This window comes from Cucurbita pepo, chromosome 1 (assembly GCF_057944985.1).
Source record: "Cucurbita pepo subsp. pepo isolate OVF chromosome 1, ASM5794498v1, whole genome shotgun sequence".
NCBI classification, from domain to species: domain Eukaryota; kingdom Viridiplantae; phylum Streptophyta; class Magnoliopsida; order Cucurbitales; family Cucurbitaceae; genus Cucurbita; species Cucurbita pepo.
This window is the reverse complement of record NC_141798.1, coordinates 16,583,718-16,604,745: the sequence shown is the minus strand read 5'-3', so window position 1 is coordinate 16,604,745 and position 21,028 is coordinate 16,583,718. Positions and strand designations below refer to the sequence as shown.

At 34.7% G+C, this 21,028-nt stretch overlaps 2 protein-coding genes across 3 annotated transcripts; both read right to left on the bottom strand.

The window, feature by feature from the left end:
- Nucleotides 1-630: 630 nt before the first annotated feature.
- LOC111781504 (two-component response regulator ORR4) lies at nucleotides 631-1,967 on the bottom strand. The gene is made up of 4 exons (XM_023662148.2): nucleotides 1,498-1,967; nucleotides 1,283-1,398; nucleotides 1,114-1,191; nucleotides 631-1,013 (listed from the first exon to the last, which is right to left on the bottom strand). Exons 1-4 carry the CDS (start codon nucleotides 1,613-1,615, stop codon nucleotides 837-839), a joined length of 489 nt encoding a protein of 162 aa, XP_023517916.1. The 5' UTR covers nucleotides 1,616-1,967; the 3' UTR covers nucleotides 631-836.
- Nucleotides 1,968-5,783: 3,816 nt separating this feature from the next.
- LOC111807465 (flowering time control protein FY) lies at nucleotides 5,784-19,798 on the bottom strand. 2 transcript variants are annotated; one of them, XM_023693203.2, is made up of 18 exons: nucleotides 19,372-19,798; nucleotides 17,437-17,528; nucleotides 16,878-16,946; nucleotides 16,586-16,690; nucleotides 16,004-16,099; nucleotides 15,846-15,928; nucleotides 15,647-15,718; nucleotides 15,081-15,178; nucleotides 13,109-13,168; nucleotides 12,962-13,022; nucleotides 12,797-12,884; nucleotides 12,645-12,708; nucleotides 11,756-11,834; nucleotides 11,162-11,251; nucleotides 10,253-10,329; nucleotides 9,517-10,022; nucleotides 7,705-7,956; nucleotides 5,784-6,167 (listed from the first exon to the last, which is right to left on the bottom strand). In XM_023693203.2, the coding sequence occupies exons 1-18, from the start codon at nucleotides 19,562-19,564 to the stop codon at nucleotides 6,096-6,098; spliced, it is 2,157 nt and encodes a 718-aa protein (XP_023548971.2). In that variant the 5' UTR covers nucleotides 19,565-19,798; the 3' UTR covers nucleotides 5,784-6,095. The 2 variants fall into 2 exon arrangements, with proteins under 2 accessions (XP_023548971.2, XP_023548980.2); XM_023693212.2 differs by having other exon boundaries at nucleotides 16,878-16,957; nucleotides 19,372-19,386.
- Nucleotides 19,799-21,028: the final 1,230 nt, after the last annotated feature.

Genomic DNA, 21,028 nt, shown 5'->3' with positions numbered 1-21,028 from the left:
TCAAGAGAAAAATATAATGCAATGATAAAAATAATTTCGAAAAATGCAATTTTAAATATTATAATATAACTTTCAATATTTTAAAAAATATATATTTATTTATTTGTTAAATGAGAAAATATATTATATATTTTCAATTTTTGTGCCTTGATTTCTCTCATAATTCTCCATTAAATAAATATTTCTAATAACAAAAAATAGACCCCCAAATTTATATACTATATTTATATTTCATATATATATATATATATATATATATTTATTTATTTATTTATTGTGTTTATATTCTCAACCTTTATAGAAAAGGGTAAATAAGTAAATACAATATGATATCTATAAATTATTTAACAAATTTGGAATAATATCTATTTTAAAAATATTTATTGAAATTTGATTCTTTTTTTAATGGACCAAGGCACCCCTTCAACACAATGGAGAGACAATTATGAAAAAAGAATATATGCGTATCTTTTCTATGAAATTATTGTATTATTTAATTTTTAAAAACAACTCATCATCCACAAATTAGCATTATGATCAATTAAGGAATTTTTTTTTTTTTTTTTCCTGGGATCAACAATTTTGATTGTTCTTACAATGATTCGCAATGATAATCCAAAGAAAAAGAGAGGAAACAAAAAATTACTTCATAAATAAAATCATCAGAGACAAAAATGAGCAGCAGATCTATACATTCTTTGATTTTCTGTTAGTTTCCCGAGAAAATTTGTGTGTAGGATTTGCTAATGGTAGTCAGTTTGGGATCTAATTCTTTACAGAATCACTAAAATCAAAATTAAAATTAGTTGAGGAGTTGTTCATCTTCTTCTTCTTCATCAATTCCTTGTGGATTTTTCTTTAATCAAATGAGGTCTCAGTTTCCTGACATCGGACAATTGAACTGGTTTGAGGAAGAACTCTTCCGCTCCTTCTTCCAAGCATCTGTTGATTCTTGAAGGAACATTCTCAGAGGACATGATCACAACTGGTATGTCTTTAAGAGATTTCGATTCCTGCAATTTCATCGCACGGATTAGTTATTGATTCTCGGTGGATTCGATTCTTTTGATTGCTCTGTAGAATCGGAAGGAGGAAAAAGAAATTAGGGCAAACCTTGATCTTCCTGAGGAGATCGTAGCCACTCATTCCAGGCATACTGTAATCCGTGATGATCAAATTCACATCCACTTCCTGAAAACAGAAATGATCAAACAAGTTAGAGACAGAAGAAACAAAAACGAACAAAAATCGCGAGGCAAGAGAGAAAATTAGGGCTACATACTTGAATTGAGGGGGGAAGTTTGGAGTGTTGTTCATCATCAACATCATCATCGAGATCAGGATCTTCAACAAGACCGAGAAATTCCAAGGCCTTGGTACCGGAATCAACAGCAGTAACTAATGAAAAAACAGAACAAACAAACACCGATCAGTCGTGAATCGGAGAAGAAAAAAAACATCCAGTCGTGAACAGAAACAGGAAGGAGCGATTAATACCGTGATAGGAGGAGGTTTTGAGGAGGCGCTCGATCAATTTCCGATCGATGAAGCTATCATCAACAGCAAGAACATGAAACCGAGTGGTTTCAACATCAACAGCCACAGCAACACCCATAGCTGGTAGAATCGCGATTCTTCAGCGACAGAGAACTTGAATTGGAGAAGAAGATCGAGAGAGAACTGATAAGAATGAGAATGAATCGAAGGAGTTTTATATCTATGGATGGAAGGAGGGAAGATCGATTCGATGTAGGAGGGAAAATCTTGGAATGTGACAGTTGGAAAGCGAGATCCGACAGATTTGATTCGGAATCGAGAGGATCTTCAAGGTTGATTTGGTTTAGACGGGGGCGACTCTTGACCAATTGTTTAATCGATTTTGCCAAATCAAAGTGTTGGTTGATTTTCGAGCAGCCGTGGGCGCGCCTGTTTGCCTCTGATGTTTTAGGACAACCACATCCCCCCCCCCCCCCCCCACCAACTTCTCTTACCATTTTCTTCCCTTTCTTTTTTATAATCATTCTATTTTGACGTCTCAATTTTTTTTTTTTTTTTTTTTTTTAATTTTAAAATATTATAAGATTAGATTATAAAATAATACCCATCATGGTTAATTTGACTCGGTTGCGTCGTGACTAAAATGGAATATATATTTTCGTATGATGATGTAATGACCTAAGCCCGTCGTTAACCGATATTAGCACTTGTCACAATCGCACTTTGATAGCAGCAGACTTGTGATTGTGTGACACTCACTTTTCAGCAACAAGTGAGTTAAGCCTATTTGCAAGCGACGTATGCTCGAGCCTCTAGCCCCGGTTCATGAATAAAGTTTTAGAAAACGGGGACAGAGGGATTTCGAAAGAGAGTCTTGAAAGTAATATTTGAGGAATTGAAATTTGTGTTATATGGAAATGTAAGCAAAAGACAACAACAACGACTTACTACATATAACTGTCAGGTAGGGATGTGGTTTTAAAACGTGTTTACTAGGAAGAGGTTTTTCAACCCACCTCCTTTGGGGGACCTAGTTTCGATGTCCAACTCTGATACCATCTGTAACAGCTCCCCCAACATACTCGCTGGCACACCGCTCGGTGTCTAGCTATGATACCATTTGTAATAGCTCAAGCACATTGCTAGTAGATATTGTCCTCTTTAGGTTTGTCATTCAAAAGCTTCCTCTCAAGGTCTTAAAACTCGTCTACTAGGGAGGAGTTTCCACACCCTTATAAGAAACATTTCGTTCCTCTTTCGAACCAATGTGGGACCTCACAGCTCATGACAATACTTCACTGGAACTAAAGCCCCACTTTCATTTTTCATCCAGCTTTGCGATTTCGCTCGACTTTAAACTAGGTTCTCATTCACTCATCAAACACAATTTATGCATAAACGAAGCTCGTTAAGTCATACACACCACTCGTACGTGCAAGTTCACTCTCTTGTAACTTCTAAACCAAATCATAAGACTCGACCTTCCCTCTACACTAAGCCAAAGTCCATCAAATGCATCTTCACATCTTATCTCATCATCTTAACCCCGAACAACATAGGCTACGCAAACTGATGTCATCCCAAATCTTGGAATGCCACAAAGACATAATTTGACTCATGGTATCGGTTCTCGATAAACCAAAATAGTAATTTAACATTAATATATCCTTAACAAAAAAAAAATAAAATAAATAATAATAATAATAATAATTTAAAATTCGTTATCTCCAAGAAAGATTTGAAAAAGGATATAATTTAAAATTTTATATTAATATGGTATCTGAAAATAATAGAAAATAAAAAGTTTACTAATATAAATTTTTAATTATGATTTTATAAATTAAAACCAAATTCATAATTTAACTAAATTTTATCTTATAATTTTTTTATTGGTCTTAAAAAAAACTATATTTAAAAAAATGTATAATAAATCTTTTTAAAAAATTTAAATACAGTTCAATATATTCATAAATTTAATTAAATATATTTTAATTCATAATTCTTTAAATTTAATTTACTCGAACTTTACTTTATTTCTTAAAATCTCTAAAAATAATTATTTTAATTTTGATCGATAAATTATTATTAATTATTATTCTACGACTTTTATTATTAATTAAATATCTTAATAAAATTCACCATTTTTAACAAAAATTCAAACCTCTTTTTTATTTATTATTCAAACATATTCTAAATATTTAATAGTTCTATGTCAAACCTTATAAGAATTAATTAATTAGATTTGATTTATTTTTATATAAGTGCAAATAAAAGTGATGATAGGAGATGATAATATATTTTTTGGATAGTCAAAATCTTCTAAAATAGTCTAAATATCAAATAAATAAATAAATATATATATATATATATATATATATATATATATATAGCTATTATATATGTGTATGTATATGTATGTATATGTATGTATATATATACAATCCTAACATGAAAATCTTTGATGAGGCCCCACCAAGATTGTAATGTCTTAAATGGGCCCTACCAAAGCATATAATATATCATCAAAATCTTTATAAAAAGGAACACACATTGAAATTGCTTCTCATTTGCCTCCTTCTACCCATTATTCTTGTTCCTCACATCAATGTTTATTTATTTTTTATTTCTTTTAAAAAGCGATCCCGAGCATGAAATAAATTTAATGAGAGGAAGAACGACGTTTGATTCGAGGTAAATTTCATGGCTGTTTCGTTTACTCCGACCTCTTTTTATAAGGTGATTTGGGTTGTTTCCCTTTTTATCAATTTTTGAAGCAGCTTATCGCCCGATCGGAGAGTGAAACAGATCATTAAACTGTGAGTTTCGAAGTAGTAGAATAACTGTTGAGGAATAAACGAGTGAGTTATAAGCGGTGGCTTGGGTTGAGGGACCCACCAATTAATATTTATTTATTTAAATAGTTAATACATGTAAAAGGTCACCTAAGGCTTAAATCCAACTACAAAAATGGGTTGACTTTAATAATTTATGACCAATTTAAATATTATTAATAATGGGTGTATTAGTTGAATTTTTAACTAGCTATGAACACTTTCAAATTGTCAACATAAAAATTCAATTTTTAAAAGAATATAAAAATTCAATTTTTAAAAAATAAATGTAACAGTCTAAGGCCACTGCTAGCAGATATTGTTCGATTTGATTCGTTACGTATGGTCGTTAATCTCACGATTTTAAAACGTGTCTGTTACGGAAAGGTTTCCACACCATTACAAAAAATGTTTCGTTTCTCAGTCTACTAGAAAGTTTTCGTGTTTGCCCTCATTAACCCTCCCAAACTTAATTCCGAGACTTGCAAATTCAGCCTACTACATTTTTTTTTTTCTGAGTTTGAACCCAATTCTTTCACATCGAAATAAAAATACAAAATGGTGGAACTTTTGGCAGATTCATTAAGAAATCAAGTTCTACATAATAGTGTTTTTCTTGTGCTTAGTAGTAGTGAAGTGGTTGCGAGTAATTTCGGCCTGAGGCTTGTTATTGTTTCAACAAGTACATAATTAACAAAATATTTCTTATAAAAGTGTGTAAATCTCTCGTTAATAGACGTGTTTTAGAACTGTGAGACTGATGGCGATACGTAACGGGCCAAAGTGGACAATATCTGTTAGCAATGACCTTGGACTATTATAAAAAGGACCAGAGTGGCGCAGCAGAAGCGTGGTGGACCTATAACCTACAGGTCCTGGGATTGAAACCTGGCTCTAATATCATTTGTAATATCCAAAATTCTTTTTCCAAGGATCAAATTTGAAAAGAAGGCGGCGGCGGCGGCAAGGACGTGCAGACGCAGGTGTAAGGCGTGCGCATTGGCTTGTGCGGGCTGTCGTCCGCGCCTGCGAGAATGCTTGGGGCAGCCCCTTTGGACTTCCATGGGCTTTGATCAAATTATGTAGCCTTTATAAATTTGGAAACCCTTTTGTTTAAACTGTTTAGATTTTGCAGTTAAATGTTGAGTTGAGGCTTTGAGCAGGGCGGACAGGCCAGCTTCTATCCCGTCCACCTTGATTTCACCTAGTGTCTTCATTTCAATTCCCTCGTTTTGTACCGAGGTCTTGTAAGGATAGTCGAGGTGCTTTAATCACAATGGACTTTGACAACTCAAGATGTGTGTGTGTGTGTATATATATATATAGAATACTAACTTTCAAGCGTGAACAACTCATCCCGCCCACCTTGATTTCACCTAGTGTCTTCATTTCAATTCCTTCGTTTTGTACCGAGGTCTTGTAAGGGTAGTCGAGGTGCTTAGAATCACTACGGACTTTGACAACTCAAGATGTGTGAATATATATAACTCTTACTCTCCCCTCAATCTGCAAAATATGCACAAATGAAACTTATAATGATGTCACATACAGGTTTTCCTCGTCTAAAATACATGAAAATTAACTTTGAAAAGTTCAAATAAACTAAAATCTAAGGGAGGGAAAGGTTTAGTTTCTCTGTATCAACAGCAAATACTCTAGGGAACCTCTAAAACACATCTTCACAGCAAACTCCGGATATTTTGAAACGTAACATAGGAAAGGGAAAGGGGCTTTTTCTCCAGTTGCACACAGTAGATGGTGGATGGATTACTGAGGCGTCTGGGTATGAGGCGGGGGGCCTGGTGGTTGCGGTGGAGGCATCCCAGGTTGACCGCCGAACTACAAAGAAAAAAGCAGAATATTCAAGAAATCGGGCGGCTCGATAAGAAAAGTTCCGAGAACGACCATAAAACAAAAGAATATTCATGCATACGAATACCATTCAATTGAAATATCAAAGAAGAAAACAGAATATTCAAGAAATCGAGTACGCTTAATAAGAAAAGTTCCAAGAACAACCATAAAACAAAAGAATATTCATGCGTATGAACACCATTCAATCATTGAAATATCAAAGAAAGCAGAATATTCGAGAAATCGGGTGGCTTAATAAGAAAAGGTCCAAGAACGACCATAAAACAAAAGAATATTCATGCGTACGGACACCATTCAATCATTGAAATATCAAAGAAAGCAGAATATTCAAGAAATCGGGTGGCTTAATAAGAAAAGTTCCAAGAACGACCATAAAACAAAAGAATATTCATGCATACGAACACCATTCAATCATTGAAATATCAAAGAAGAAAGCAGAATATTCAAGAAATCGGGTACGCTTAATAAGAAAAGTTCCAAGAATGACCATAAAACAAAAGAATATTCATGCGTACGAACACCATTCAATCATTGAAATATCAAAGAAGAAAGCATAATATTCAAGAAATCGGGTACGCTTAATAAGAAAAGTTCCAAGAATGACCATAAAACAAAAGAATATTCATGCATACAAACAGCATTCAATTGAAATATCAAAGAAGAAAACAGAATATTCAAGAAATCAGATACGCTTAATAAGAAAAGTTCCAAGAACGACCATAATACAAAAGAATATTCATGCGTACGAACACCATTCAATCATTGAAATATTTGTGCACTGCTAAACTATGATACCAACCCAGTGTTATCAATCTTCCATGAGTTAAATTACCACAATGTTGCAGCAAACAAACTCGACAGAGTAACTTGTTTCAATAATTTAGGTTGTCAATCAGTTTTGCAACCATGAAAATGATCATGCACGTGATGCCATTAACTTCACTAGTAACAAAAGCTTATAGATATTATTCATGCATGCTCATAGCTTCAAATTCCCCATCTTTCTATTTCTTTTGCCCTCATTAGATTGCATTTTCCTCTATTCTCACTCTTTCACCTGTTTTAACCGTCTAATATCATCAGCTTGTTTAACACCTCACACATTCAGAAAAGACGAATTCAGATTCGAGATTGGTTGAGGGCTATGCTGCCAATACATAATGTGTTACTAGGAAATGGGGGAAAAAAAAAACTCATTCGTCTGCCTTCTCTATTTTACTCTTTCGATGAATCCTATTCCCCCCACGGTTAAAAGACATACTGTATACTAGCCTTGGTTATAGTTGTAGAACAGGATTATCCCATTTGAACCGCCTATCAGGACAACGTTGAACAATACAGCCTAGATTTTGGTTTCAATTACAGTGTCATAAATAAGAATACACATTTAACAGGCTCAAGGTTTAATGCTTAAATGCACTTCCAATTAAGTTTTCTCTGTGATGGAAAACTGATAGCCGAATGAAGATACTAGTGATAACGATAACTGTCATAACCATACCTGGTACGGATTAAACCCTGGCGTCATTTGCATTTGCCCAGCCTGTGTTCGATTAAATGCACCACCCTGTTGATACATTGGTGCCCTAGACGCATTTGATGGGCCCTGCATATTTGTTAAGCTGTTCTGAAAACCTTGACCAGAAGGTGGAGCGCCACTAGTAGGCATAGGTCCAGAGTGCATTTGATTCATGCCCATAAAATGGTTTTGTTGCATGGGAGGAACCATCTGATTCATGGATCCTTGCATCCCCTATAAGCATAGTTAAGTTCATCAGGCCTTCAAAAGAAAAGGGGGGGTGGGGTAAGAAATCACACAATGCCATTTGTACAATTCTAACAGGCAGAAGTTCATGCACGTCATTGTTCAAAAGGACCAGTCAGCAGTCATCGATAACTCATCCCAAACTATTACTTACTGCCTTTTTTATTAAAAAATCACATGGTTGAACTGGAGATCCAAAAGCCACGAGAGGCCAGTACCCCCAAACTTAAGAATAAGAAAGGCCAGTGTTCAGAGAATGAGTTTGGATCTATTTAGTCTTTGTCCCTTTCCCTTGTGTCACAAGAGGAAAAAGGGTGTTATAGGAAGAGAAAGGAGAGGTCTATCATGGGAGAGATCAAATTAGATCAATAGAACGTATAAGAAACTTATTCGATGGTATATCCAAAGTTTAAACTGCAAGATTCAAGGTCCATTTACAAATCATGAAGCAAACGTTTCTTCAATACTTCAACTTAATGGTATTGATCCCTTCCGACTATCCATAACTTCATAAATCATTATAAAATAAAATAAAAATTAAAAATTAAAAAATAAAAAATAAATTAAAAAAAACTCTTGGCAGCAAGATTGCTTGGGGTATTACCACGAGTAATCTTGGCATTATATTTCTTCACATGTTTAGAATTTACCACGAGTTCACCCTAAATAATTACACTCAATTTATGTTTTTTTCATGGAATAAAATCCACGAAATGCACAAGATCATTTAACTTTTTACCAAAAATCTCACTTATTAGATGCTAGAAGAATTCAAATATCCAATATGCATAAAATCATGAAAAATAGATTCAAATTTTTTGACTGCAACTTAGTACAGCAACAGGTCTAAAAAAGCATCCAAAGTAGAAAATTTAGATATTGAGTACATATATGTTTAGAATAAATTCCATTTTAAAAGAGTTCAAAAAGTGCTATCCCATCCGAAGGTTTCACACATCTGTCCTTTTTCAAAGACAATTTTCAAGCCTGAAAGATTTCATGGATTCGAGTTTAATTACAGCATGAAACAACTTTTTTGAGCATGATTCTAGCTAATTGATATGTTTGACAAAACAACAATAATATATTTTTTTTAATTGACAAAAGCTCATGCTTGAAAATCAATACACAATATACACAAGTTCTTTTTAATTTTTGAACACGGGTTCATCTAGTCCATGTATATTTTTTTCTGCTAGGGATATGCGCAATCTCAAAGTTGCTTTAGAATTTATGATTGGAATACAGAGAGGCAAATTTGACGGTTCTGACATGTGGGTAATATAAACTTTTGTCTTATATTTGGTACAAAATGTAGAAAATTGAAGTAGCTCTACCTCTTTTCCTATTCATCTTCAATTTATTTTGATTATGATAAAAACAATAATGTAAAAAATGAACACGAGAAATTATTCATAAGTTTATAATGAACGGTTAAAAGATGTTATCAAACTAAAAAATTAAACTTGTCTATTGACTGTTTGATTTAAAACTCCATAATTTCAAAATAAAAAATAAATGAAGAGAATAAGTAGCAAAATAGCATACCATGGGACCAGGCATGGCAGGTCCTGATGAAGGCATTGATCCAGGTTGTGAAGGCATATTCATTGTAGGCATCTGGGGTGGTCGAGGTAAATTTGGGTGTGGAAGCAAAGGGAAATGTGAAGGAGGTTGTAACTGCGGTAAATTTTGAGGTTGCATGGGCAATGGGGCCATTTGTGGGGTCTGGTGGTGCTGAGATTGCTGCTGCTGCTGCTGCATGAACTGCTGAGGATTTTGTTGAAAAGGATGCTGCTGATTGGCAGCAAGAAGAGAAGGGTGTGGACCAGGTGGGAGGGGAGGAGCCCCTATTGGCATTGAAATTTGATGTGGCTGCTTACGTTCTCCCATTACTGCAGTGTCAGATAAGGGCATTGCAACTCCAATGCCAGGAATGGTTCCCTCATTTCGAGCCAACCCAGGTGGAAATGGTCCGGGCGAAGTAGGTCCATCAGGTACTGCAAAGTTACCAGTCATACGAGCAGAACCAGCAGGATTTTGCTCATTGTAACCTAATAAAAAAACATGTGAAGTTAAAAACAGATGACATTTCCAAATGCAAATCAATTCTTCTCACATACTAGGACAAAAGTACAAATGCTAGATTACGTATGCACTATACACAGAATGTACAAATCAATAATGACGCTAAGTTTTAGCTAAGGCCTGCTCAAGCAAAACCCAAATAAACAAGGCTTGTATCCGCACATGTTCTCAATCTTAGGTATTCAATAGAGCTCACCTGTGCTAAACTTATCACGAGCAGTGTCTCCTGGCCTATTTCGACACCAGAACTTGGTTGTGTGATCGTTGCTACCGCTGCAAAAGAAAACATCCTTCATTCATCAGAACACATATAGTTACCTCACTACAGAGGAACAGCTGACAAGAAGGCATTGATCTACATGCTACCTTAAAACAGAATAGTGTAGTAGGAAGAAAACAGAAAACAGATTTTGAAAACAGAAAACAGAATTCGAATTTCCTTCTTAATATATATTTTAATAAGTGTGTCCTTGATTTGTCATCGTGTCCATGTCGTTTCGTGTTCGTGTCTCATATCCGTATTCGTGCTTCTTAGGTGGGGAGGAGATGTGACAAGGCTGCCTATATCGGAATCTCTTCCCCTTAAAATATCCTCAGAGCCCCAAATCCCATGAACTTGTGTCAATCTTCCATGTTTCCTTTATAGAACTATGTTTCAATGTTGATTGGCACTACAAACCAGGGAAGACAGCGTAAGGAAGCCTGACCACCATCCACATCATGCTAAAGGCGAGCATGATTTCCGCCAACAAGATACTCCATTTAAAGCATATTCTTCCATGCTCTACGTGAGGAATAGATATACTGATTGTCCGGCCATTGGTGATACAAGTGGTCCCTTATTTGGAAAGAAGTTAATTAATAAAGCTCACCTTTCAGTGTGAGATATTTTGTGTGGTTTGTGTGAGAACATGAAATGAATAACATACTGCTAGATTTGCAGGGTAGCAAAATTATTCTATACAAAGGAGCTATAGGAAGGATTGGAGCCTTTTTTTTCTTTTAATAACAAATGGATGAGAACCTATTAAAACAAACGTTCCAACAAAATTGACAATAGTAAAGAGGCACAAATCCAGAGCACTGAATCCAGAATTATACAAACCTGCACAGAAGATAACCAATAGGATGCCATGCGAGGTCCCACACACTATTATCATGCGCATTGGTAATTTCAATCTGAGGAGTCTCATGTCTGTAAATAAGAAAATCGTATAATGAAATGAGATTCAAGACCTTTAAATCATTGTAATCATTAATTGTATTAATACACCAAGCAAGATTAAATCACAATAAAATGAAACAATATAGAAAAATGGAAATCCTAGCATTATCTCAAGGATCAATCCAACAATGTGACTATCTTCAAGAGGCATGTTCAAAAGAAATTTGAAATTCTATCAAATACATTGACGTATCATCAATAAACACTATATGAGAAAGATGAATTCTCAACCATGTGAAATGTGAAAATCAACGACACTCGTATCTCTATTTCTGTAGCCATGGCTAAGAACATCAACCACCACGAAATAAAGAATGAGGAAGAGGGATCTCAAACAACTCTTTTTTTTACCATAATAGTCTTCATCCAAAGACTTATCCCTCTTCCTTCCAAAGCCAAAACAAAACTATTCCCAACCGTAAACAACATAGATTATATACAATACAAGAAATTGAAACTAAAGCACAAACATACCCAACAAGCCAATGAAATATAGAGCCATCAAAACTCCCACTAACAAAATACTCTTCATGGAAAGGGTGCCAGGCCAATGCTGTTAAAAAAAATCACCTTAATATCAGTATTTGCCTTCAAGATAAGATAAAAGGAAAATCACCTTTATATTGGTACTGATCTTGAAAATAAAATAAAAGGAAATATTTATTTTATCCTTATATTAGCTGAGTATGTTAAATTTGAGCTTAAAACTTCAATTTTTCCAAATTGGACGACGAACTTCACAAGTGATGAGATTAATACCATCCAGTAGTTTTTCTTTAATCAATTTGTGGCAAAATGTGTAGACACTCTTGTAGGTGCTTTTGTGCCTGGGCTTGAATAATTTCTGGCATAGATTCTGGACGCTGAATTTTGGTTAATTTATTGGTGGGTCTCTAATGGTGGTCTTCTAACTTGGATTTGAGGGTTCAATTTGATAAAAGTAAGATTCTAACATTAAAATTGACCGACTCAGCTAAACATGAGGCAAGATGTCAGGTTTCCAAACTCATGAAGAATCCTAGCCTTAGATGTTCAATTAGATGTGCCACAAATGATAAGGAAAACCTTAAATGAAAGATTTATGCATGCTAAAATGGTACTCAAAACCTTAGAGAAAAAACTTTTTGAACCAACACAAATAATTTACCAAAAATACTCAGACCACAAGTGAGATACAATATTCTCATTATAAACTGCATGTTAATCAATTAATTAAATAAACAAAAGTACATTAACGAAGAGCCGGAGCAGCCAAGTGAATGAAAAGAAAATAAAGGTACCACTTGAAATAATGTTAAATGTGGATCGTCAGTTCAAAAACTATCCCCATCCAATGAAACATTCTATAACTGTAATCAATTACCGGTCACATCCTTTCTATGCCCACGGAACGACTCAAGTTCTTTCATAGCCCTGATGTCATAAAGCTGAAAAAGAAAAAATAAACACAAAACTACATAAACGGAAGAGAGAATAAGAAGATATTAATATCCATAAATTAGAGAAATTAATTACCTTAATGATTTGATCCTTTGAAGCAGTCAGCACCCAGTTACCATTTTGATTCCATTTGACACCTAGTACTGTATTTTTATGACCATGACTGAAAGCACAACCATCATTCCTCACAAATTAGTTCCGCATTAATGTTAGTTTTTTATAACTAGATATTGAACTCACAATGAACAAAGCTCTTTCCCGGATTTTGCATCCCAAAGTTTTACAAGGTTGTCTTTGCCACCTGATAAAATTTCAACCAGAGTAATAAATATTTCAAGATCACTCACGGAAAGATCGGGAAAAAATTTCCTAAAACAAGGCAGAAACCTGAAACTAGAAGAGACTTGGTGGGGTGCCAATCAACACTTTTCACATCCCACCCATGGCCTGCCTGAGTTCAAAACAGAAAATCTGGGTTACTTCAAAGATTCTTAACAAACGAATCGAATAATAAGTGCGTCTTCGACAACAACCAAAACCGAACACATAACAGATCCAATGTGACAAGCATGAAGAGTAGTCCAACCACACCTGTGAATTTTGTTGACCCAGTAACATAAGGAAATGTACCTTGCGACAATCAATTACAAAATATCTAAATATATTGATATGGTAATCCTAGCTTGTTGAATCTAAGAACCCTCATAAGCTCTCTGGATATGCAAATCCCAAGTTCACAAATGCTAAAACCCTCCCATCAATTTGATTTCATTCCAAATAATTGTAACTCTTGAGAATTTGATCTAACAACTTTATTGAAGAATAAAACCTTTAGATCTAAATATTCAAGCACCCCAGAGATTCAAATCACTTCACAAGCAAGATGGATCAAGTTAAGCTTGAATTATTCTAAACATGCAGCCTAAACTACATAAAATAGCAAAGAAACTTAGCCCTGAGCTAAAATAAAGCACAAATACTCATTTTACCACATTTTTAAGTCGGCCTTACAAAGACAGCATACATGGCTTTATATAGCCTCAAAATGAAACCATTGACCTTCCATAAGGCATTCAAAAGTTTTAACCTTCATACTTGATGACCATAATTAGCTACTGCGCAAAAGTAACCTTAAAATAAATAAAAAGTCTTAAAATACATTAGTAAAACATCATAACTCTAAATTATCATCCACCCAAAATTTGTAACCATCCAAGAATAATGAAACTCGATTCTTCTTTAAAGTAGCATGAATTGCAACTTGAGTTTGTCTTGTGGTAGTTTGAACAATATTTTTTTCACATTTTCCTTGAAGTTCATATTACATGATTGAGATGTCTTGGTTCATATCATATGCCTAGCCAATCACTGCTTCAAAAACAGGAGCCAACAGCTAAAGAAGTAGAGATTATGATGTTATCTATTGAAAAATCTATATATTTGTATCGATAACTTTACAACACCATCCATATAAATCTAGCATTGAGGCAAGTATGACTAGCATAGAAAATTACTTTCGTTGATCCAATTTTTTTAAACCTATATCTTTGTTGGCTCTCTCTAGGTGCAAAAATTCCTCTTACTTACATAGTTATAGCCTACCATCTCTATTGGCTAATTGGAAATGTTTATTAACTTCCTTTACAGGCAGCTCTTCCCCATTTTTGGTATTTATATTTCATACCATTAATGAAACTTGGTATTTTTGAAATCCAATAGCTAAAGAAACAATTTGCAAGTATTTGGATGTAAGAATTTTCTCAATTTTCATTTACATGTTGCTTCCAGTCATCCACAGTAAAATAATAAGACCTAAAAAAGAGCTAAACATGCATCTAGAACTAACAATCACAAGTCACAGCTGTTCAATCATATACTTGGTAGGAAACTTCCGACAAGCATACCATTATCCTGACCAATATTTAGTAACTCTAACTGAATATTAGGCGAGAATTTACAGATTAACAAAATTATCAAACCTAGAGATACCTTCCCATCTAACATCAGATGCAAAACGTCAAGAAGACTCCCAAAATGGAAAATGTATCACATGTTAACTGGCAAAAAAATTTCAATCTAGGAAGCCCCAAAAAATTTTATGCACTTGTTTGTATATTTGTTCTTTTCTCCATGAAAACTTCGACTTTTATGAAAAAAGATGATAAAAAATAACAGTAGCAGTAGTAATTGTAATAATAATAACAATATAAAAAGAAGCCCCAAAAATATATAAGATGCACATGCCATTTTTTTCTCAAAAGAAAGAACAACGGCATAGGATAGTATATCATCGTTAAGCAAGCATTCCAACTAAAACAATTAGAAATAAACCATATAAAGAAAATGCAAAGCACATTACCAGACAAAGAACGCTCTTCTTGGCACCGAGCAAAGTCCCAAACTTTGACTGTAGTATCATCAGAGCAGGAACAGAATTTCAAATCTGTCGTACAAAAGCTGTTTAAAACAAGTTCATTATGATCAGCCAAACCAATAAAAAGAAGTAGGCCTCTTTAGATGTGCATTCGTGAAAAAATATCAGGACCTCTAGATTAGAGATAATTGTGGAAGAGAAGGTTCCCAGTGGCTGGAAGAATCAAATTAAACGATCAGAATTGGACCATAGTTTAGGTCCAGTCTATTTTAAGCTCCCACCATGCCAAAAGCACTAGAAACCCCACCCCTCACATTTTTTCTCCCTCGTGAAATCTTTAGCTTCTGTGTGGTTCTGTTGTGGGTAGAATTTCAGAATTTTCCTTTGTTTTCTATAGTACAAGATTGTTGATTTATCGGCAGGTTGTAACTTCACCCCTATGACGTGTTGTCTTAATATTCTTAGTAGATCTTGTGATTCAAGAAGATTTATCTATCAAAAACAGTAGTATGCGAGAGGAATGTATTTAAAAAAAGGCTATTATTTACTACCTCAAGTCCCGAACTGATTCTTTATGAGCAGATTTATTCGCCTTCACATTATTCATGTTATTTTGCCAATACCTGCTCAAAAACGTTAAATATGAAATGATTACTTGCTCAACAAATCTATTCTAGAGAAAACAAGGAATTGGTTGTGAAATTGTGAAAAAAACCCTACAATACATCCAATTTATTGGGGTAAAATTACTTTATTGAGCCCCCATCATCACCAGACACCATCCAGTTGTCGTTGTGGCTCCATACCATAGACCGAATTGCTTGATCATGAGCCTGCCAATGACGATGTTCAAGAAATCCTTTATCATTCATTTTTATGCAATTTCATTACTTACGGAATCCATATACCTGAAGAATCATTTCAAAATTGAACGACTGTCCATTCCAAAGGGTAAATTCTCCACTTTGTGAGCCTGTAATAAGACGTCTCCCTGTGGGAGTCCACTTTGGAAAACAAGGAAGACAACACAGAAATGTTGAACACTAATGAGATGGAGGAAAGTCATGGAATGCCAGAAAATACTATCTTTCTCACGAAGAGATGAAGGAAGTCCTGATATTCTAAAAATCTTTGATGTAATGTAACTGCTACTCTATTTAATTTTCAGAAGAGTCCAATTTACAAATCTAAGCCCATAATATAAGTTGCAGATTAACCAAGGACTTGATTACTTCCTGCTAGTACCAACTAAGATGGATAATAACTGGAGTAAAAAATCATCTATAATCTCCTAGACATACAGTTGTAGGTCAAGTCTTTTGCCTTCTCTGACCAAAAAAAGGAAGGAACTATACCTGCGAGATAAAGGCATTCTAGAACAATTCGACGACTTGAAGAAAGCAAGAAAACGATGTTTTCTTGTTGTTTCTCTTGCTTTCTCATGACTACAAATTTTGTTGCTTACCCCTAATAAGAAAAGTAGAACTTACCAACACTCTATTAATTGAACAACGATTTTTGTTGATCGACGTATGGACAAACTTTGCTGCAAAGCTCGTAGATGGATTATCTGAATTAGCAGCTGGAGGCAACATCTGCATCAAGAATTCAAATAAGACAAAGGCTAGTAAACTAAAAATTAATTCTTTCAGAAAATAAATCTATAGTAAAAAAATTACATAACTGCCGCTGATGCAAGTTTAAAAGACAAGTGGGCAAAAATGATTACAACAATGATTCAATTCAACAATTATTTTCTCAAAGACTAAAAATATCACTGACATCAATAGCTGCTGCTGGAGTTGATTGCAATACAGTCCTTTCCTTTGAATCTCGTTGCCACATACGAAGCTGCAGATCAACTAATATATTATAAGCTACATGACCAAAATAGAAATAGGAAGAAAATTTTTATAAAAAATTAAAAATCAAAGCATAATAGTCATAAAACTAAAAGGCATGTCTGTCCCCACCCCACAAAATTATAGAGGAAGAACTGAAACAAGATACAATTTTTAATTTTGTTAAGAAAGAAGTCATTGTTGGAGGGTTTGGCAGAAGCTAAGATTGGGAGAAAAGTAAGTCGCAAGGAAGAGAAGCTTAAGTATTTTTTGGTGATTTTTCAGTTAATTATCTATCTAGACAGCTGGTTGCATCTTCTCCAATGCCAAAAGATCTTTTCTCAGCTCTGTGGAAGTCAAATAGTCCAAATAGAATTAACATTCTTATCTGGATTATGCTTAACAGTAGCCTTAATACAGCCTATTTACTCCAAAGCCTCGATTTCAGAACAAGAGCTATGCCAGAAGACAAGATATGTCAAGTCCATACACAAGTGTACCTGCATGTATCGCACAACAGTACTAGTATAATCGACTGCCCTCCTTTGAGTAAGCTTTCTCATTCTTTTTGCAGCAAAACTATCCCCATGGGCTGCAACAAATATATCTTGGACTCATTAGAAACAGAAGAAACAATAATAAAGAAATCTTGAAAAAAGTCAATATCCCCAAGCATGTCCTAGAGGCGTTTTCCTGCCACATCAAACGTGTGTGCAAGGCATGTTGGGGCATGTGGGACCAACGTTTTAAAAAGCAAGACAAGGGCGCCTCACTTCTTTGATGCAAAGGCACACTGAGGCATGCACGTTACATCTCAAGTCCTTTTTCATTTAATAAAGAAACTAAGAAAATGCTCATTTCTCTCTTAAATCTCTAGCAATACTCTAATTGCTTAGATTTCTCATTATCTTATTATTCATAATAATATATTTTGCACAATTGAAATTTTTTTGAACAGTTTTAAATCGTGTGCTCAAAACAAAAAGATAGAAGTGTTGCACAATCAAACACTAGCTTCGTCATCTAGAGAAGTGTTGCATCCATCATAGTTTGAAGGTCTTAAATTGGCATGAAATAAAAAGATAGATATACAATCGAAGGGAATTTTCTTTTCAGAATTCAATATTTCAAAAGAGGTTTCTAAATAGAAGATTGGGAAATAAGAGGGTACCTCCTCTCTCTCTATCAGAGTACTTTAGTCTAAACCAAACACGCATTTTATCTCTCATGTGTACAACTATAGATCCCCAAGATTCCCACACATAATACTGACTAACTACATGCCCACATATGCATGTATTATTAACACCAGACACTAATCCCCCTCCCTCCTACACACTTCCTTCTATAAACATTGATAACAAAGAATGTGTCAGTACCCTTCCCAGAGAGCCACCTTTTTGGAGGCCTATTTCGAACAAGAGTAAGACATAGTTTTCTAATTGGAAAAATGTCTTTTTCTCTAAAGAAGGAAGGCTTATACTCATCTAATTAGTGGTCAGTGGGATCCCCCATTACTTCTTTTCCTTGATCAAGATTCTGGTGTCTGCAAGTAAGTTTATTGGGAGAGTGATGAGAAGTTTATTGCAGAAAGGGGTTGATGAGGAAGAGGTTCTCACTTGACTAGGTGGGAGAAGGTGGTGAAGCTAATGGAGCAAGGAGGATTAGGGATCGGGAGCTTGAGAGTATGTACTGAGGCGTTGCTAGCTAAACAGTTCTTCATGGAGCCCGATGCTTTGTGGTACAAAGCTATTGTATGTAGGAATGGCTTGCATCCTTCTAAGTGGGGTTTTTCTCTTTTTCAATAACAAATAGAGTTTTCATCGAGAGAAATGAACGAATGTACAAGAACATACAAAAAAAACAAGTCTACCAACAAAAAAAAAAAAAAAAAAAAAAAAAAACAAAACTCAAGACTAATTACAAGAACAAATCTCAATCCAAAAGAACAAGACTAAGCTGGAAATTACAAAAAGCGTGATTGAAGGACTCCAAAAAAGACAAATTAAATCTAATCGACCCCCAAAGCTCCTCACCTAACCTCTAAAATCCTTTAAAGATTCTACCATCCCTCCCGTGCAAAATGTCCCCACAAAATGGCAAACTCTTCACTTTCTCAAAGGTTTTTGTCTGCAATAGAAAACCTTATCTAAATAATTCAACATCGAAAGCATTTGCTCCTTTTTGGGAAAATGAAGTGAAGTTCAGACCATAAAACGATGATACAAAGATGAAAACCACAATCAATTTTACGCCTTCAGTATAATTCTTCCTGTAGGTACAACATTACATGTTAAACCACACGTCGAATACCCAGCTGACAAACTTAACAACACCCCAAGAAATACAGCAACCAACCCAATGTCCAAAACGATTTGAGTCGCAGAAAAAACTCCCAATTCCATAAAATAAATAACAAAAAAAAGACAGTTCACCTTCATAAGGAGGAGGAGGAGCAGGGCCAGAGGGATGGCGAGGATGATGGTGATGTTGAAACTCCGGAGCGAGTGTAGTTGAAGAAGCAGACGGTTGCCTCATCATGGGCGGGCCTCTAGGGAAATCCCCGCCATGAGGATGCTGATTGGGCTGCTGCTGGTGCTGCTGAAACTGTTGAGGATCGCCGTACATGTTATATAGAAGCTGAAACTAATGCAATTGATGAAGCCGACGAGTGAAAGGAAAATCCAATGTCTAGAAGAAGAGAAGAGAGTAGGAACTGAGAAGAAATGCAGAGAAGAGGATTTGTTAAAACCCTTAAACCCTAAACATTTGCTCACTCAGTTTGTTCATATGAGTGAATTCAGCAGGCGTGTCCGAGGTCTCGAGTTTTCTGGCAGCACAGATTTGTTTTTCTGTACCAATATTATTGAAAAGCAACGATTTTCATATTATATTTTTAGACCAAAATAAGATATATTTTAAATTACTATTTTTATTTTATATAGGGATGATCCAAATAAAAAATAAAAACTCGAGTAGAGGACGAGAAACCCCGACGAGAGTGAGGAATGAAAAATAGAGATCGACTCGTGTCAACCCTGCAAACCCACCTCACCATCTCCATTTCTATCGTTATTTTCTTCCTCTTTCAAGGAGTGGGAGTGTCAACATTGGTTGTTATCTCCGTGTAATTTATCGACACTATTTTTGTGATGTTCCACATTGGTTGGGGAGGAGAACAAACTACCATTTAAAGGGTATAGAAATCTTCCTCTAGCATACCCGTTTTTAAGCCTTGAGAGGAAGCCCGAAAGGGAAAGCTCAAAGAGGACAATATCGGCTAGCGGTGGATTATTTTACCAAATCGATTATAGATTGGATACAAATGTTTTACTACAACCTTTCTCGTAAGATGACTTTTTGTAAGTTAAGATCTCATTTAAAATGTTGTCAAATCGTCGTTTTCTAACAAAAAAAAAAAAAAAAAAACATAAGTAACCCTACTATTCTGTCAACATATGCAACATTTTTTCTCTAGTGGGACTTACCACCTATAATCTTAACTGCTCGTCTTTTCCTCTAGAGGCACGTGTGAACAATAAACTTCATTCCTCTCCCACGTGCTTGTTATAGTAGATCCTCCCGAATCTTTAGTCCAGTTGATGGTTAGTTAGTATCTCATTTTCATTTGTTTTCCTCTAATACGTGTATAATTTCTTTAACCATATAGAATAGGTAAACTATCCCAAAATTATTGTAAACATGGTAATGAGGTGTTTTTAATTTAAAACATAACATTTTCAAATAACAACATGATTTTAACTTAGCATTTGGCATCTTAATAATAAAACTTATCTTAGTTCTAAATTCAACAAAGAAGTGATATTTTCTATTTGTCTAACTTATAATTATATTTTTTTAAAATTAACACTTGAAATTCTTAATATTTAAATTCGGCTTATTCAAACTTTGATCAAGTTATACGTTATTGTAGAATTATAAAACCTCAAAAGGAGTCGGTATAGTACGAACTATTTTATCAAACATAAGTAAACTCTAATTTTGTCAAAATTACACAACCAAAAAGAAATGGAACAGATTGTGTCAAATGTTTTTATTTTAACAATAATTAGGGCTCCATGATCATCATCC

Bases quoted from the DNA above. Each gene is read 5' to 3' on its own strand.
- LOC111781504 (XM_023662148.2), bottom strand. From the start codon at position 1,615: ATGGGTGTTGCTGTGGCTGTTGATGTTGAAACCACTCGGTTTCATGTT. The intron at 1,399-1,497 runs GTATTAATCGCT...TTTTTTCATTAG, and splicing joins CAAAACCTCCTCCTATCACG to TTACTGCTGTTGATTCCGGT. The intron at 1,014-1,113 runs GTTTGCCCTAAT...ATGAAATTGCAG, and splicing joins ATCTCCTCAGGAAGATCAAG to GAATCGAAATCTCTTAAAGA.
- LOC111807465 (XM_023693203.2), bottom strand. From the start codon at position 19,564: ATGTACGGCGATCCTCAACAGTTTCAGCAGCACCAGCAGCAGCCCAAT. The intron at 13,023-13,108 runs GTTTCTGCCTTG...AAATTTTATCAG, and splicing joins CAAGTCTCTTCTAGTTTCAG to GTGGCAAAGACAACCTTGTA. The intron at 10,330-11,161 runs GTTTGTATAATT...TTTCTTTTGCAG, and splicing joins ATTGGTTATCTTCTGTGCAG to CGGTAGCAACGATCACACAA.